The sequence below is a fragment of the Hyperolius riggenbachi genome, chromosome 3, assembly GCF_040937935.1.
Source record: "Hyperolius riggenbachi isolate aHypRig1 chromosome 3, aHypRig1.pri, whole genome shotgun sequence".
Classification (NCBI taxonomy): Eukaryota; Metazoa; Chordata; class Amphibia; order Anura; family Hyperoliidae; genus Hyperolius; species Hyperolius riggenbachi.
The window spans coordinates 491,709,477-491,729,481 of NC_090648.1; the positions used below are offsets into that span (position 1 = coordinate 491,709,477).

At 43.3% G+C, this 20,005-nt stretch overlaps 1 protein-coding gene across 4 annotated transcripts in view; it reads right to left on the reverse strand.

Moving 5' to 3' along the window:
* Positions 1-2,365: 2,365 nt before the first annotated feature.
* Positions 2,366-20,005, reverse strand: part of KIAA0930 (KIAA0930 ortholog) — a 66,314-nt gene continuing 48,674 nt past the window's right edge. For all 4 annotated transcript variants that reach the window (XM_068273076.1, XM_068273075.1, XM_068273074.1 and 1 more), the window contains exons 4-10: positions 19,374-19,451; positions 18,039-18,140; positions 16,152-16,292; positions 14,146-14,340; positions 12,877-13,042; positions 10,084-10,239; positions 2,366-3,338 (exon numbers count right to left, since the gene is read on the reverse strand). In XM_068273076.1, coding sequence (XP_068129177.1) covers positions 3,298-3,338; positions 10,084-10,239; positions 12,877-13,042; positions 14,146-14,340; positions 16,152-16,292; positions 18,039-18,140; positions 19,374-19,451 — 879 coding nt within the window. In that variant the 3' untranslated portion in view covers positions 2,366-3,297. The remainder of the gene's footprint in view (positions 3,339-10,083; positions 10,240-12,876; positions 13,043-14,145; positions 14,341-16,151; positions 16,293-18,038; positions 18,141-19,373; positions 19,452-20,005) is intronic.

Sequence of the window (20,005 nt, forward strand, 5' to 3'; positions counted from 1 at the left end):
GGAAACAGCGGTTACTTCCCACAATGCAACAAGGTTCACAGACAGGCAGCTGAATGGATTGACGGTCCCTTTTAGCTCCTTGGGGTTCTTGTATGTCACCATGACATATCGGGGTATTCTTTAGATTTTTAATAAATATATTTATGTATTACATTTTTTTAAGATTTGTCCTATCATCTACTTTTCTACTTCTACCATCTATTTTTTTTTTAAGATTTGTCCTTCTATAGTCAACATCTGCAAAACTTCCTCTCCATTGACAGCTGCTCCAATTCGTGCTCCCTGAATGAGTCAAACTAAGACAACTAGAAAGCTGGCTGCTTGACTAACAGCTCCAAAGATCACATCTATAAAGGTCAGAGAACTTTAGACTTCTGCCATGAAGACATAATCATTGTTAGCACAGCAGAGGATGTAGAAAAATCTACTTAGTTTTAGCCTAATTTGTGGCATCCCTGAGATTTCTTAGTAAAAAGAACAATAGAACAAAGTGTTCTCCTCGACTCCGCCCAGCCTTGTGGCTGGCTCCAGTACGTGGCATATTACAACCTATTTCACCTCTGCAAGGTAGGCGAGGGGAGGTACATCCAAACTCAGGGTCCTTCCTCTCAAGAAACGTACATAAAGAAAAGCAAAGATGTGTCAGGGAAATCCAGTGACCAGTGGGAGTGGTTGTTTGACCCGTTCTTTTAGCAGATCTGCAAGCTTAGATTGGTGTCTGAGAACACAGCAGAGGAGTCGTCTACAGGCCTTTTCAGACAAGAACTGCGGGATGTGAATAAAACAACCACTTGTAATACAACCCTGCTGCAAAAACTGTAAAATCAGAATGATGTGATTTGTTACTCATTGAAATCCTACATTTAATAGAAAATAAAGACAAAGACAACCTATTTGATGTTGTAACTGGGAAATGTGACTATTTTAAGAAAAATGTATGCTCATTTTGAATTTCATGCCAACAGGTTTTAAATTTGTCCCAAAAAAAAGCGTGTGGAATGAATTAGGGGAACTTCCATCATTCGCAGTATTTAATGATTGAAAGATTCCGAGAAATCTCTGTACTCAAGGGACATGGCTAGAAGCCAATATTGGATGGCCGTGTTCTTTGGGTTCTCCAATGGACCTTTACTTAAAAAAAAAAAAAAAAAAAAAAAAAAAAAAACTCCTCTGTAGTGGAAATCACTGCCTGGGCTACGGAACAATTCTGAGAATGCAATTTATTGCTACATTCCTAAAACCCATGCTACGACTCTACCAGAGAAGAAACCAAATATGAACCACAAACACCACTGCCTTCTCTGGGCCTTGAGGCTGCTTTCACGGTGGGACGTTACAGGCGCACGTTAGTGCAGCCTGTAACGCTCCCCCAACGCACAGCAATGTAACACAAGCGGGCTGTTCACACTGCCCACGTTGTGTTACATGTAACGCTGCACGTTGTAGTGAAGGTGCAGCATGCTGTGCGTTCTAGCGGCTTTAGCCGCGTTAGACTGTTTGCACATGCTCAGTGGGCGGGCAGGAGGCGGGGAGATGCCGCTACAGTAGCCGCGCACATGGCTACTTAATATGCACTGCACTGGCGGCCGCTGATTGGCCGGCGGGACCACGTGATGCGGAGTGTCTCGCTCCGCATCACGTGGTCCCGTCGGCCAATCAGCACCACTCTGGGAGACCTTATGCGGATAGAGCCGCCTAACGCAGCTCACTCTAACGTCCTCTCCCGCACCACCATACGTTGCATTAGGTGCACGTTATGCGACCGTAACGTCTTAGTGTGTAAGTAGCCTAAATGAAGTAAAACCACCAGTTCTGTGATCAAGCAGATCAAAATTAGAAATTCTTTTTGGAGAGGAAATCAACACCACATCTTCAAGCTAAAGAGAGGAAGGACCCTCAAGATTGTTATCAGTGCATACTCCAAACTGCAATGTTATAAGGGTGCAATGTTGTACATGTAATGGGTAGCTGCGCATCTGGAAAAGTACCATTAATGTTAAATTATATTTATGAGTTTTAGACCAACATATTCAGCCATCCAAGCACCATCATTTTTAGAGAAGGCTTTGCTTATTTAAAAAAAAAAAAACAAACAACAAAAAACGAGTACTGCACATATTACAACAGTACAGTTCCGTAATAAAAGCATCCAGGCACTAAACTAGCCTGCAGCCTAGACCTGTGACCCACTGAGAACATTTATGCCTCATACAAAGGAAAATAAGACCAGGAAGACTCTGAGTCGCACAACAGCTGAAATCCTATATCAGGCAGGAAGGGCATTTCACATTCAAAAATAACAAAAACAGCAAGTGATCCCCTGACTTCCCAAATTCAAATAAAAATGAAATGCAAAATGAGCATATATTATTCAAAATACATTTTAATTTTATCACAGATTTAAAGTTCCACTTTATAAAGAAGCATTTGTTACCCACTCTGTTCGTTTGACCTGCTTATATACCCCAAAAAGGTTTTCTTTAATAACTTTTATCAAAAAGAAGCAAACGGAACAGAAGAGGCGAGGCCTACGCCGTTCCATCAAACCACCGCACAGATTATCTAATGTGATTTATAATAAAGACGACAAACAGACCTTGGATTGCACAATTTCTCTCTGTTAAAAAATTAAAACAAACAAAAAAAAGGAGAAATACATGTAGTGAACACTTAACCATATACACTTAAAAAAAGGCAAAAAAAAAAAAAGTAGACTTTTACGCTCCATTTTCCGATGGCGAGCTATAAAATTTCTCACTTACAAATAAAGTATTTCTTTCGTACTTTCAGAAAGGTGAACAAAACACTGGAATACAAAGTCGTTTTTTTGTAGCACACTTGTGTAACCACATCATGACATTCACCGATAATCGATTGATAAAGCGCCAACGATATCTCAGCGCCTACAAAGTCCTTCATTTCTTTTTTTTGTTCGTTTTGCGCTTGCGGTCAATGGCCATATCACAAATTGTTCGTAAAGCATGTAAGTCTAAACACAGCCCCTTTAAGAAATTCTTTGCCAGAACACTGTATGATGTAAGCGTAGGGAGGGTTAGAGGCACTTTAGATGGCTGGTACTATCGTTATTTTATATTTTTTTAACCCTCTGGTTACTGCAGGGATCAGGGTTGGCTGGCCAGCCACAGCAGTAAACGGGTCTGCTTCTGTAGTCTGTCCAGTGCAGTTCTGCTCGTGGACACTAGGTGGTAGTGTTGTCGGGAATAAATCACTGCAGGTCAGGGAGGCACTTTGGCAGTGAAGTTTACAGTTTGTCCAAGGCAGTGCTGACCATTCCTGCTATGACATTAGAATTGGCTTCTGTCTCACCTCCAGGATATCTGAAAAGACAATAAGAAACAGGAAATGACTTCATCATTAGAGGAACTATAAACGTTCAGCTACATAATTCTATTAACTTTATAAACTTTCTTCTATATATTTCTGCTATAACCTTTGTTATACAATTCTGGTAGAAACTTTTAGCTATATAATTCTGCTATTAACGTTATAAACTTTCTGCTTTACAATTCTGCTATAAAAGAAAAAAACTTTTCCGGCATATAATTCTGCTATAAACTTTATAAACTCTCAGCTACCGTATTTTTCGCCTTATAAGACGCACTTTTTTGCCCCCAAAAGTGTTTTTTGGATAGATTGCAAAAACATTTGCATACGCGTACTTGTTTTCGCGTTCACAACCGCGTATGAGTTTACACGATCGCAATGCAAAAATGCATAGAAAAAGGGGCGTTTTTTTGGTGCGTCTTATAAGGTAAAAAGTACGGTATACCTTATATACTCATGTATAAGCCTAATTATTCAGCACAAAAAAATGTGCTAAAGTTACTCCCTCGGCTTATATGCGAGTCAGTGGAGCAGAACGGATGGTGGAGCAGGTTATGTTACTGGGAGAGGAGTGTAAGGATCATGCACTAGTGATGCTGCTCTTACCAGCTGGCTCCCTGCTGTGTCTGTGCCCTCCATCCCCTGCAACACGGCATGCAGAGTGTGCTGCTCAAGACTACCTGCGTCCCCTGGCTTGTGGAGCGGAGTGTGCAAGAAATGTGTCAGCGGTGCAATGATCGGGATCAGTGCAATGATCAGAATCCAGGATTTCCTGGATTCTGAGGGAAAGGTGTGTACCTCGGCTTATATGCGAGTATATACAGTATATTCTGCTATGAACTTTGTAAAGTTTATTGCAGAATTATACAGCAGGTGGTTTATAGTAGAATTATATAGCTGGAAAGTTTATAAAGTTTATTGCAGAATTATACAGCAGGTGGTTTATAGTAGAATTATATAGCTGAAAAGTTTTATAGCCAAATTATACAGCAGTAAGTTTACAGTAGAATTTAATAGCTGAAGGTTTAGACATTTATGCTATTAACTATCAGAGTTATATTCTGCTATCAATGTTATAAGCTTTCTACAACATAATTCTACTATAAACATTATAAACTTTGTGAACACATGGTACGGGCACCTCATGGTGCATACATATGATTAAAGGATAGCCGAGGTGACATGTGACATGATGAGATAGACATGGGTATATACAGTGCCAAGCACACAAATAACTATGCTGTGTTCCTTTTTTTCCTTCTCTGCCTGAAAGTTAAACATCAGGTATGTAAGTGGCAGTTCCTGTCTGAGTCAGGAGTGGGTCAGACTACAACATGACCCTCACTGATAAGAAATTACAAGTATAAAACACTTTCCTAGCAGAAAAGGTCTTCTGAGAACAGGAAAGAGATAAAAAGGATCAATGGATTTTAGCTCTGGTATACTTCAATGAATGTGTCATTGAGCAAAAACAATAAGACAGTAAAAACATAAAAAGTAGATTTAAATATAAAATAAAACTGGAATATCTTAAAAAGTCAATTTTAGGAGAAGGAGAATAGATACAATTGTTAATTCGTATATTTTCGCCTCAGGTGTCCTTTAAGCCGCTGGGAGACTTTGACGCAGGATAAAGCCAATATACGTCTTACCCTGCTCCTGCACAAGTCCCGGAGGCGTTAATTCCCCCTCCAGGTCGCCATGGACTGTGGGGCAAGACGTAACACGGCTTCCAGCTATTGCTAGCGGCCAAATTAGGCTGTATTTAACCACTTCAGCCTACAGCTTCGAAAATCTTATGCATCCAAGCAATGTTCACCTCCCATTCATTCGCTAATAACTTTATCGCTACTTATCAAAATTAATTGATCTATATCTCGTTTTTTCCGCCACTAATTAGGCTTTCTTTAGGTAGTACATTTTGCTAAGAGCCACTTTACTGTAAATACATTTTAACAGGAAGATTAAGATAGAAATGGAAAAAAATCATTATTTCTCAGTTTTTGGCCATTATAGTTTAAAATTAATACATGCTACAGTAATTAAAACCCATGCATTTTATGTGCCCATTTGTCCCGCTTATTACACCATTTAAATTACGTCCCTATCACAATTTATGGCGACGATATTTTATTTAGAAATAAAGGTGCATTTTTTCAATTTGCGTCCATCACTATTTACAAGCTTATAATTTTAAAAAATGTAATAAGATACTCTCTTGACATGTATATTTAAAAAGTTCAGACCCTTAGGTAACTATTTATGTAGTTTTTTTTTTTTTTAATTGTAATTTTTTTTATTATTTTTTTAATACAAAAATGTATTTGGGTAATTTTAGTTTGGGAGGTAAATAGCCAATTTTAGATGTAATATAATGTATTTTTTTATTCAATACAGGTATGTGGGTGCAGTTTACTATTTGGCCACAAGATGGCCACATTCAAAAAATTCCTAGATGCGAACGATGTCGCATCTAGGAACTAAAATGAAGAGAAGTTGTTTCCTGGGGGCAGAAATACCACGCTCTCTGATGAGAAAGCGTCGGTATTTCTGCCGGGGACTTGGATCGGTGAATGGGAATTATATTCCCATTCACTGATCGGGGGGGCAGCGGGAGGCAGCGGGCGCGCGCCCGATCGCGCGCACCACACGGCTGCAGCACCACTGCCTATCTGGACGGATATATGCGTCCAGATATGGCGAAGTGGTTAAATTAATTTGAGTTCTGTCTTCTGATGGCGCCCAAATTACTGTCCGAGAGCCGTATATAGCAGTAATTCCTATTACGGCCTATGGCTGCGCCAAAATCTCCGGCTCTGTTTTTACTTGATTCACTTCAGGGGATTTCAGAAGGGCTGAGGGGGTATTTGAACTTATGACAAATACATGAAAGTAAATTTTGAGATTCAAAATCCATGATAAATCATATATAAACAACCCTAAATAAGCATTTCTGGTTAAAGGCACCCAGGAACATCTGAGAACCATGAATAGAGACAATGATTGCGCACCCCTTTTATGAATATATAAGAGTTGGGGTACTCTGATGATGTGTCCCTCCCTAGCTGACACGTGGTTACTCATTAATACAGACATACATACTGTAATAAATGCTGTAATAAAGTTGGGTAACCTTAAAGTGAACCTCCAGATGAAAAATCTACTCCACAGCACTGAAAAGGCTTGGTGTTCCTTTAACAGTTTCACAGCATCACAACTTTGTTTTTCATACCCAAGCCTCATTTTTGGCTGCACAGAAGCTAAGCTCCACCCAATCAAAGAAATCTGCCCGGGCATTTTTCCCCTGATGTTGTGCAAAGCATGATGGGATTTCTGAGCCTAGCAGCTGGGAGGGGTGATCAGGACACAGGACAGTTGGAACTGTGTCTCATGCTCCCTGTCACCTCCTTTCAACCAAAAAGATGGCTGCCCCCATGAAAAAGATGGCTGCCCCCATGAAATCACAAACATTTGCCTGTTCTTTTAAAACAGGGTGGGTAAGAGATTATATTACCTAGCATTTTCATTAACATAACTATTGTTACTTAATGACAGTATGTTTATTTAGGAAGTTCCTCTTTAAGGTAGCCATACATCTACCAATTCTGATTCAATCAACAAAGTGATGAACTTTATTAAGGAATCAACTTCAGTATGGTTGATCAAAAGTCGATTGACTAGTGACCCACACATTTCAGGCGATATCCTATGTGATTCACCTTCACAAAACAATCTGACCAATGTTGTGCCTAAATGCGCTGAATGCAAAAATTGATTCAGAGTTGATCAAATGACGTGAACAGTAGCAGATTCCTGCTCGATCGACTATGCTGGTCGATTTGACATGAAATCAGCCACTTTTCGTCAATTGGGAATTCTGGAATACACTAGATTCTCTCTCTATTCTATAAATTGATTGAATCGAATGGTTGATCGCACAGCCAAATCGCTAGATGTATGGCCACCTTAAGTCTCGATTATTCTTGTTACCATAATGACGGCCGGTGCTGCCATTCAGGCAAAGGGGGCAATTGCCCCAGGGCCTCCGACCGCTTCAGGGGCCCCTCGCCGCCGGACCCTGCCAACTTGCTCCAAGTGGTCTCCATGCACTGCTTCCTGGGGCACCGGCACAAGCAGCTTTATCTTAATCACTCACCAGTCCGGCGCTGCTCTGTATGTGCTGTCTCTTCACCCCCGCTGCCTGCCTCTTCTCCATGACCCGGCACAGGATATTTACACACAACAGGCGCCGAACGGAGAAAGACAGACAGTGGGGTAGGAGACGGAGTGTAGATGGAGCAGCGCCTGGATGGGTGAGATATTATTGTGAAGCTACATGTGCAGAGGCCCCAGGGTGCATCGTGGTAGAGCATTGGGAAGGAGGGGGGGGGGGGGGAATTGCAAGTCATCTGGGACTTGCTTGTGCATGGCTGCAACACTACAGTATCATCCAGCCTGCACAGAAATGTGGACAGAGGAGCACACTATCGGTACTGTACCTGCATTAACTGGTGAGACCTATGCTTCCTGTGCAAGCTGCTGCCTGATTGAGGGAATTACCTGTCATCTGTGACTTGCTTGTGCATGGCTGCAATGCAACAGCATCATCCAGGATGCACAGAAACGTGGATAGGGAAGCACACTATCAGTACTGTACCTGCATTAACTGGTGAGACCTATGCTTCCTGTGCAAGCTGTTGTGTGATTATTGCATGCAAATCCCTGCATACTGAGCTCTGTGCATTTTGATCTAGCTTACACACTGTCTGTGCTCGCTTGCTGAACCATTGAAAAGAAAAAAAATGACTCCAAATTATTGACTTAAATAAGATCCAGTACTATAGTATGCTTTATGTGCTCGAGTATGACAATTACTGATATAGTAAACTTTAGCTATAGTACTAGTGGAGGTGAAACTAGTGTATTAAAAATAAGGCCACTAATATGATTGCTTGCTCTGCACAGATAAATGTTCTAAAACGTCCAGCTATATATGGTAAGTCCGCTATAAACTTTATAAAAAAAAAACGTTTAGGTATTAAATTCTGCGATAAACTTAGTAAAGTTTATAGCAGAGCATATAGCTGAAAGTTTATTAATTGCCACAGGCAGGTGTGGCGGTGCTCCTGTCAGAAAGGGAGGAGCTTGGCCCCCGATGTGCAGGAGGGTACCGGGCAGCGCTGGGGGACTAGAGGGAGATGGGGATGGTTTTGGAGGTTCTAGAAGCTTCTTCTTCTTCTTCTTCTTCTTAGGTAAATGTGTTTTTTTTTTTCTTTTACACGGTGTTCCCCTTGAATCCACTTTAAAGTATAATGCTGGGCATACATGGGTTAATCGGCCGCCGGATCGATCCCCGCTCAACCGCGCGGATCGATTCTCGCTCGTCCCCGCCGGCGGTCCTTATCAGCCGCTCTATTCCCTGCCATTGTCCGCCAGCGGGAATTGAGCGGGCGCGGGTCGAGCGGCTTGATCAGGCCAGCTGAATATTATCAGCTGGCCGGATCAGCTGGCCGATACACGGTACTGAAACGTACCGTGTATCCCAAGCATAAACAAACAATTGTGAAGTACCCCTGGCAAAACTCTATTGGTCAAAGGGTACTTAAAGGACACCCGAAGTGAAAATAAACTAATGAAATAAACGATTGTATCGATCTTCCTTCTCCTAAAAATGACTTTTTAAGATATTCCACAGTTTTAGGTTTATCTACTTTTTAAGTTTTAACTGTTTTATTGTTTTGGCTCGATGACACATTCCTTGAAGTATGCCACAGCTAAAATCTATGAAGTATTGACCCTTTTATCGCTTTCTTGCTCTCAGAAGCCAATTTCTGCTAGAAAAGTGTTTTATATTTGGAATTTCTTATCAGTGAGGGTCACACTGTAGTCACTTCCTGTGAGTCAGCCACTTACATACCTGATATTTAACTCTTTCAGGCAGAGAAAGAAAAAAAAGGAACACAGCATAGTTATTAGTGTGCTTGGCACTGTACATACCCATGTCTATCTCATCATGTCACATGTCAGTTCGGGTATCCTTTAAAGAGAAACCGTAACCAAAAATTGAACTTCATCCCAATCAGTAGCTGATACCCCCTTTGCCATGAGAAGTCTTTTCCTTTTCACAAACTGATCATCAGGGGGGTCTGTATGGCTGATATAGTGGTGAAACCCCTCCCACAGTGTGATGTCAGGACCATGGTTCTGACATTACACTGTGGGAGCTTTGTTGCATTGTGGGAAATCACAGCTGTTTACAGCGGTTTCCAACTGCCAAAAAAGCAAGCAGCATCTCCTTCCACTGACATCACCTGCCAGCAATAAAAATGCCACCATGTGATAAATGTCAGAATGTAAATCAGGGAGAGGAAAGATTTTACAATGGGCAAACACTGACTAAATCATTTATACATAATTATTGTAAGAATGAAGCACTTTTTTATTACATTATTTTAACTGGAGTTCCTCTTTAAGATGTTGTTGGATCGGCTGTGCCTAGTCACACAATTTTATGTCTTGCTGGTGATTTCTCAGTGAGTAAATTAATAAACCTTTAGTACATCAGTGGCCAGCGTCGCATGAGTTGATTCGTCTATAAAGATTATGTGTAGGCCAAGGACCAAACTCCTAACGTGGAAAAGGAAAGGTTGGCGATATTTGTTGTCCTTCCCCCTTTCCTGGTTTTCATGTATAGGTCCACTATCAGCACAGACAAGGCAATGGCCACTGAAGGGTCACCTGACAAGATGCGCTGCAGTGGAAGAGTGACGTAGGTAAGGTGTGCATAGAGTAGAAAATTCTCGTCAGTTCTGTTCAGCTTTAGCCAGGATCCCACCAGAGATCTTCCGGTTCCTGAGAGGGAGCGTGACCTCAGGTTCGTCACACCGTGAATGTCTGCAGAGAGAACAACACGTTGGGGGTTATACTGTCAGAGAAGAGCCTGTGTGGCACACTGCAAAGTGAATAGGATTCGGGAGGAGGGGGTGGGGGCGTATTTAGGAGGAGGGGCTGGGAAGTATTTGGGAGGTTGGGCAGGGAGTATGAGGGGTATATGGGAAGATGCAGGGAGTATTTGGGAGGAGGAGCTGGGAAGTATTTGGGAGGTGGGGCAGGGAGTAAGAGGGGTATATGTGAAGGTGCATGAAGTATTTGGGAGGAGGAGCTGGGAAGTATTTGGGAGATGAGGCAGGGAGTATGAGGGGTATATGGGAAGATGCAGGGAGTATTTGGGAGGAGAGGCTGGGAAGTATTTGGGAGGTTGGGCAGGGAGTATGAGGGGTAAATGGGAAGATGCAGGGAGTATTTGGGAGGAGAGGCTGTGAAGTATTTGGGAGGTTGGGCAGGGAGTATGAGGGGTATATGGGAAGATGCAGGGAGTATTTGGGTGGAGGGGCTGGGAAGTATTTGGGAGGTGGGGCAGGGAGTAAGAGGGGTATATGGGAAGATGCAGGGAGTATTTGGGAGGAGGGGCTGGGAAGTATTTGGGAGGTGGGGCAGGGAGTAAGAGGGGTATATGTGAAGGTGCATGAAGTATTTGGGAGGAGGAGCTGGGAAGTATTTGGGAGATGAGGCAGGGAGTATGAGGGGTATATGGGAAGATGCAGGGAGTATTTGGGAGGAGGGGCTGGGAAGTATTTGGGAGGTGGGGCGGGGAGTATGAGGGGTATATGGGAAGATGCAGGGAGTATTTGGGAGGAGGGGCAAGGAAGTATTTGGGAGGTGGGGCGGGGAGTATGAGGGGTATATGGGAAGGTGCAGGGAGTATTTGGGTGGAGGGGCTGGGAAGTATTTGGGAGGTGGGGCGGAGAGTATGAGGGGTATATGGGATTGTGCAGGGAGTATTTAGGAGGAGGGGCAGGGAAGTATTTGGGAGGTGGGGCGGGGAGTATGAGGGGTATATGGGAAGGTGCAGGGAGTATCTGGGAGGAGGGGCTGGGTATTATACTTGGGAGGAGAGGCTGAGATACAGCATTGTCAGAAGAGAAGAGGGCCTGGGAACAAAGCTCTGAACCGACAAGAGCTTCTGCAGCAGAATGAAGATCGGAGGCGGCCTGCCTAGGCTATAAATTTAGCTGCACAAGAATTTGGGAGGAGGGGCTAAGGAGTATTTAGAAGGGGGCAGGAAAACATTTTGGAGGAGGAGGGGCAGGGGAGTATTTGGGAAGAGTGGCAAGGAGTACTTGGGAGTGAGTGGGGAGTATTTCGGAGAGGGGTGGGGGAGTGTTTTGGAGGAGGGGCTTAGATACAGTATCAGAGAAGAGGGCCAGGGAACAAAGCTCTGGACAAGAAAGCAGAATGAAGATAGGAAGGGGAGCCTAGATTATTAACTGATTTAGCTCCGCAATTATGAACTGAATCAAAAATGGTCAAAAATGCTAATTTTATTTTACGCAGTTTGGAATTGGACTAATCAAATTCAGCATTGCTGGGCCGTTTCCAAGCTGCATAGATTTGCATTCAATTCTGATAAAATCTGCATCACACCAGAATTAGCATCTTAATGATCATTACTTCTCCCCCATTGTCAAACACCCGAGAAGAAATTCAGACGGAAGGCAGGCATTTTTCCTTTATCTTATAATAAAAATGGCAGCCTCCTCATTCCTCTCCCCAGGTTGTTCCCTTTAAATGACAGGGATATGAAGGCTGCCATATTCATTTCCTGTTAAACTAATACCAGTTGCCTGTTGGCTGCAGCAGTGTCTGAATCACACCAGAAACAAGCATGCAGCTAATCCAGTCACACTTCAGTCAGAGCACCTGATCTGCTGCATGCTTGTTCAGGAGCTATGGCTAAAGGTTTTAGAGGTAGAGGAACAGCAGGACAGCCAGGAAACTGGTATTGCTTAACCCTCCTGGCGGTATATTAAAAACCGCCAGGGGGCAGCGCAGCCGTTTTTTTTATTTATTTTTTTTAAATCATGTAGCGAGCCTAGCCTCCGGCGATAGGCGATCAGGGAAGGCTTCCCCCATCGCCATGGCGACGGGGCGGGATGACGTCACCGACGTCATGGACGTCGTGACGTCTAAGGGAGTCCCGATCCACCCCTTGCCGCTGCCTGGCTGATCCCGCTCAGTAGCTGATTTCCCCTTTGCCATGAGAAGTCTTTTCCTTTTCACAAACTGATCATCAGGGGGGTCTGTATGGCTGATATTGTGGTGAAATCCCTCCCACAGTGTGATGTCAGGACCATGGTTCTGACATTACACTGTGGGAGCTTTGTTGCATTGTGGGAAATAGCTGTTTACAGCAGTTTCCAACTGCCAAAAAAGCAAGCAGCATCTCCTTCCACTGACATCACCTGCCAACAGTAAAAATATCACCATGTGGTAAATGTCAGAATGTAAATCAGGGAGAGGAAAGATTTTACAATGGGCAAACACTGACTAAATCAATTTATACATAATTATTGTAAAAATGAACTATTTTCACTGGAGTTCCTCTTTAAAAAGGAAATATATATGGCAGCTTCCATATCCCTCTCACTTCCGTTGTCCTTTAAATACGGGTTATGAACACAGAAGTCCCACCTTCCCCATCGTCGCTGTCCCGGAAGAACTCCTCGCTGTCGTTGGCGGAGTGCGACTTCTTCATCTCCGCTATCCTGTTCCTGGGCACTTTCCTCTTCAGGGACGGAGAGAAGAAGGACGGACGATTGTTGCGCTCAGGTGTGGGCGGAGTGCTGAACGACGTCACCTGATAGGAGGGAGAGGGAGGTCAGAGGTCACGTGATGGAAAACTGCCTTCATTTTTAGATTAAAAGGTAAAGGTTAATAGCGACAGATTAATAAGAGAACATGAACGGTGCATAGAAGTACTAGACAGAATATCTGCTTCATGGGTAAAATATGCCTCCACTGCAGTACAGTGTCCTCTCCTCACTGGATTCAGACAGCAGGTGGGTCATTGGAGGACATGACAGGAGGTGTATTTGTAATCCCAAGCTGTATATACATTTGGATTTAATTTGCATGCAAGGTGACATCATTAGCATCTCACGGACCATCTCTATGCTTTACAATGCAAGTGCAGTTAGCAGATCAGACAGCAGGTGGCAGCAGAGGCCACTCGCTCCAACGCTTCAAATGTACCCAAGATGAAACATGTACCAGCATTTATATTTACCTGGGGCTTCCTTCTGCCCCCTGTAGGCCGTGGGAGGACAGCAAAGAAGCTTGTGGCCTGCAAGGACCTTGAGGAAGCCCCGGGCAAGTATATATCCTGGTACTTGTTTCATCTCGGTGTTCCTTTCAGCAGCCCCTAATATACCCGTTCTATCAGAATTGTAACACACACACACACACACACACACACACACACACACACACACACACACACACACACACACACACACACACACACACACACACACACACACACACACACACACACACACACACACACACACACACACACTAGAATGGATAAATGGATAATCAGAGCAGAAGAACAATGAAAGTTAAACAATGCACATTGCCTGGCTGTCCTGCTGATCCTCTGCCTCTAATGCTTTTAGCCATAGACCCTGAACAAGCATGCAGATCAGGTGCTGTGACTGAAGTGTGACTGGATTAGCTGCATGCTGGTTTCTGGTGTGATTCAGACACGACTGCAGCCAAATAGATCAGCAGGATAGCCAGGCTGTGTGTCTCCAGTGGACACGCCCCTCATTCCCCTCCCCCGCCCGATACACTCACTCTTTCATGCAGAGGTGAGTTGGGGTCCTCCTCTGTCCCTTAATGGCGGTGTGTCTCTTGTGGACACGCCCCTCATTCCCCTCCCCCGCCCGGTACACTCACTCTTTCATGCAGAGGTGAGTTGGGGTTGGAGTCCTCCTCCGTCCCGTATGGCGATGTGTCTCCCGTGGACACCCGGCTCACGGCCATCTCCGCGTGGCCTTTCCCCTGCGGTCCCTTCATCCGCACAAACTCCATATTGTTATACTTGTAGAATCCGAAGGACATCTTCTGCGCCATCTTGGCCGCCACACTGACCTGTGAGACGAGGAAAGGATATCAGTCAGCAGGATTTTTTTTTATTACACAGTGTCCTACTTACAAACGACTTGAGTTACATTGTTACAGCGATCCAAAAAAGTTGACACAAAATATACAATACTTTTTTTTTTTATTACATATTTTAGTTATTACCAAGGACGGTGCTTCCATTAAGGCGAAGGGGGAAATTGGCACAGGGCCCTGACCACACCAGGGGCCCCCGCCACTGTACTCCCAGGTGGTCTCCCCAGACAGCTCCCGTGGCCCCTGTAACAACTCACCTGTCCCAGCGGCAGCTCCTTTCCAAGCTCCTTTCCCATCTTAAGCCACACTGCCTGCCTCTTCTATATGCCCGGCGCATGTTATTTGCACGTAACACAGGCAGCGTAGCTGAAGATGGAGATCGGGACGGAGCAGCTGCCGGGACAGGTGAGTTGTTAAAAGGCAGCCCGGGCTCAGCTACAGAGGCCACGGGAGCAGTCAGTGGGAGACCACCTGGGAGGTCTAGTGGAGCAGGAGCCAACTAGTGGCTTACACCAGCCCTGGTTACTACATGCTACAATATTGTATAAACTGTTTTAAGTAGTTTAAAACCCTTTACTAGAACATTGGAAACAACCCCCAAAAAATATATAGTCTATATTGTGTGTCCAAATGTAAATCATTTATCCATGTTTCACCCTGTATAACAGAGGACTCAATTTACAATCTCCTGGGATGGAACCGGTTTGTAAGTAGCAGACTGCCTGTATGGTTATTGATTGATAAAGCACTGCACACAATATACGATACCTAATTTGCCTGCAGCTCTGAGGGGTGCGATCAGATTTGCACGTTGGACGCATTGGGCAATTTAGGAAACCTGAGACTTTATTATTATGTGTGTATTTATACTTACCTTCGGCTTCCCGTTCCTTTGAGGTACGTGGGCTCCCTCACCTTTTGCTTGGTCGCTCTCTTTTGCACATGCGTGGCTCGGGCCCTCCCCGTTGCTCTCGCGTAGCTGGGAGCATTCTGCGCTCGTGCAGTAGTACTGCCCAGGCGTAGCATGCTCCCGGGCACTGGGGTGCACCACTTGCACGCGCAGAGCACGTGACTGGCCAGATTACCGGGGAGGAGGGCCATAGCACAAGAATGGGCCGGTCGGAGAGGCATTGAGGGAACCCATGCACCTCATGGGGATGGAGGAGCGCACATAGATGTGTGCTGCTGTGCTACTATTCCCCCTCCAAGTCATCTCAACTCAGAGCGAATGAGGGTCCGGCGAACGGCAGAGCCCCAAATTATCCTTATGCACCTCGCACAGCATAACATGACTGCTATGGGGCACCCAGTTCCCAACACTCGGTGCTGAGTGCCGTGCGCCAAAACCACCCGCTTCACTGGAGGAAGCCCCAGGTAAGTATAAACATACACATTAATAACATCTCAGGTACACTTTAAATAATCAACAGCGCTGATGCCTCCAAGCTGGCCACAGACATTTCAATCTCAAGAAGATTCAATCAAAAGAAACAATCGCATTAAAAAAAAAAAAAAAAAAACACACACACACAACAAAACAGTTTACTGTATTTAAAGACACCACTATTGTCCTTGAAGATGCAACGCAAATAACCTTTTTATCTGCTCATCTCCTAAATCATTTCTATAGGCCAGCTGGAAAAAGCCAGAGATCAGGAGCGTGTTCAGCTATTGGTGGATAGCACAACATTTTCAATTTGCATCAATTACAAATATTATTCTGCTAATTGCCCAATCCGATGACACTTTGCAGAGTTTCCCCTTTAAGAGGAAGCCACACCTACCCGGTTATCGTAGACCTTCTTCAGCGCCTCGTAGCGGATGGATCCCTGGAATATCACGCCTTGAAATGTGTTGGTTTTATCGCTGGCCACTAATTCGACACAAACCATCTCGCCTTCTCCGACCGACATATCGCTGAACACCTGCGGGACAGAGTCACACATTGATGGGCTCATCCTCAGACACATGTCAGCGGGGCACGCCCAGAGGCATAGACTGACACCCAGAGTTACAGACTACCCAGCAAGCTCATGGTGAACCAGAAGAATGAGTGTGTAAGGGGGCTACAAAGGACTAAAAAGCTAAAACATTATGCAAAAGAAGTTTGTCTTCCTGAAACAGAAGGTAGTTGCGATAATTCAGGTTGGAGTGAGCATACGATGCATCACTGCTGATAATTTGCATATTCAGCAGTTAAGCACTGTGGTACACCTGAAATGCTCACTCCAACCTGAATACTCGCAAATACGTTTTGTTTTAACTACTTTCGTACCAGCAGTCTCTGGCCCCTTAAGGACCCCAAAACGACGCTTACCGACGAATCGCCGCACTGATCCACATGCCATGTACTGATGAGGACCAACCAGTCTGAAACAGTCTGTATGCATGTTGGCTTAGCGTGGCTCTGTACAGTTAACAAGCTGACACATCATTGCCATTCCAGCGGATCTGGAGGTGTGGCTAGCTTACAGGGACATCAAAGGCACGATTTGCATTTCAGCAGTGGTGCATTGTGGGAGACATCTCATATACTCACTCCAACCTGAATAATCACAAATACCTTCTGCTTTAAGAAGGCACATTTCTGTCATGACAGCCAGGGAACTGGCATAGTTTATAAGGGAATGAAGATGGCAGCCTCTGTGTTCCTCTCACTTCAGTTTCCTTTTATTCAATGTAGTGTGAGAGTGGCCCATAGACAATGCAATGCCATGAGTTCATTAGTTATGTTATAACATAACACACATAGGGGTAAATACACTAAACTGCTTTAAAGCGGATCCGAGATGAAAAACTAACTATAACAAGAAATTTGTCTACATATCTTATCTACAGTTTAGATAGTTTACACATCAAATCTAGCTGCAAACAGCTTTAAAAGAAAATGATTATTTCTTACGACAGCAGCCATGTTGTTTGTAAACATTACACAGAGACAGGCTTATATGCATCTTCAGCACTCAACCTGTGAAAAAAAACCTAATCGCCCCTCCTCCCTCCTCCCCTCTGCATCTGAAATCAATGGCTAGTAATACCTCCTCCTCCTGCCCAGACTGAGCTCCCATGAGCCCTTGCTACTGCAAAGGCTCTCTGAAAACCTGTGGGCGTGGTTTATAGTTTATAGGGAATTAGAGTATTAAAACAAACAGTATTTGGCTTGAGGAATGCTCTATAAATAATAGGAAAGGAACACAATTATGCAATGAGTAAAAGTTCACCTCGGATCCACTTTAAGCAGAACATGAGGGAAACGCAATACAACAGATGCAATGCATTAAGCTCTTCTCTTTGTGCGGTAAGACGTCATGCATATTATACTACTTACTGCAGTTCAGTAAATACACCCAATAGGGTGAAGACTCCCTAACTATAGTCACGGGGGAGGGAATTAAACCACACAACAGATGTCTGAAGGAGGATGGGGACGCTGCACTCTGCTTGTATAACTGATTCAGAAACGCGTGACTATTGGTCTCATGACTTGTACGTTGGGTTAATTTTGGTGAATATACACTATTTATCATTTGTAGGGGTAGATGCACAAATAATATCCATATAGTAACAATCACAGGTGACCCCCTCTGAGCCATTGAGGAGAATGCACTTCGATCAGGAGGCGGCCCTCCGCTGATTCGCGGACGCCATGAAGCAAGGAATGCAGAGATTACCTCTTCGAAGTTGTCAATCATGAAGAAGATATTGGGGTAGCTGATCTTCGACTCCTCCCCTTTACTGTCCATCGGATGTTTACTCGGAGAGGCGAAGACTTGCTGGAAAGCAATAAAGAGATCAGATCAGACTCATTCCAGACGTGCAACAGACATTCTCATTCTTTTCGGCCCGGTTCACATCAGCGTTTTATATTATATATATATATATATATATATATATATATATATATATATATATATATATATATATATATATATATATATATATATATATATATATATATATATATATATATATATATATATATATATATATATATATATATATATATATATATAAATATATATATAAATATATATATATATATAAATATAACTTAACCCGCAGTCAATTTATTTAGAGGCTTGCAAGTGCTCCAGGCCAATTTATTTTAGCACTTTTTTTAAAATTTCTTCTCTGTTAGATTTCCTAGCTTCTACTTAGTACTGCTTGAATGTGTATTCATGGCCACTTGTCACTAGGGGGCAGTGTGAGACAATAACAGACTTCTGCTATCAGTTTCTATGTTTTCTGCTTGGAGAGAGAGATCAAAGCAAGCAAATAATTTACAGCTGGCTGAAAAAAAAAAAAAAGCAGTGTATTATCTTAAAATGAGGAAACTCGTTTGTGACTGTTAACAGGTTAAAGCGGATCCGAGATGAAAAACTAACTATAACAAGTAACTTGTCTATATATCTTATCTAAAGTTTAGATTTAGTTTACACAGCAAATCTAGCTACAGACAGCTTCAACAGTTTATGATTATTTATTCCTTTGATACAATGAGAGTGGCCATGTTCTATTTGTCACATTACACACAGGCAAGCTGCCTTGTATCTCCAGCCCTCAGCCTGTGAAATCTTCCACTCCCCTCTCCTCCCGCTCTGCCTCTGAAACCTCTGGCTATTAACACCTCCTCCTGCCCAGACTGAGCTCCCATAAGCCCCTGCTACAGTGCCAAGGCACTCTGTAGAAGCTGTGGGTGAGGCTTGTTTAGTTTATAGGGAATTAAAGTATTAAAACAAAAAAAAGTATTTGGCTTGAGGAATGCCCTATAAACTATATGAAAGGAACACAATTATGCAATGAGTAAAAGTTTATCTCGGATCCACTTTAATCTCAGGAGGAAAAACAAAATAACAAATTTCTAAACCCAACAACATAAATAAAATCACGGCTCGCTCCTGTGAAGGCTGCACGGCGCAGGTTATAGGGTTATAGGTTACAGGTTATAGGAGCACAAATTCAGGAGGAAGGATATACAAAAATTAACGGAAGCGAGGATGACTCACCTGGGATTTCTTCTTATGAATGTGGATGTCCCCCGCGTCCGATCGTGTGCACACCGCGCACGTCACCATGTAGTCCAGCTACAACCACACAGCAATACCATTAAATTCACATTATACACAATAATCAGCTTAAAAAAAAGCTGAGCCATCTTTACATCCAATCAAATTCTATCTGAAAGTGAGCAAACACTATACATTTTTTTGCATCTCTTCAATTCAAGATTTAGGATCAATTTTTCTGATGGATTGTAACATTTGAGAAATCTGACCAATGTAACAGGTATGTTCAATTTTTCCCCAATTATGAAAAAAAAAATGGATTGCAAACTCTTAAAGCGGACTAGAGATGAAAAACTAACTACAACAAGTAACTTGTCTATATATGTTATCTAAAGTTTAGTTTACACAGCATATAAAATAATAACATTTTTATACAATAATAACATTCTGAAATAACATTCCATATCTGTCTGCAAACAGCTTCAGCAGTTTATGATTATTTATTCCTGTGATACAATGAGGGCAGCCATATTCTGTTTGTCACATTGTCACAGGCTGAAGGGCTGGAGATGCTATCAGCTTGCCTGTGTGTAAAATTCAGTCCCCTCTCCTTCTCCCTCCTCCCCTCTGCC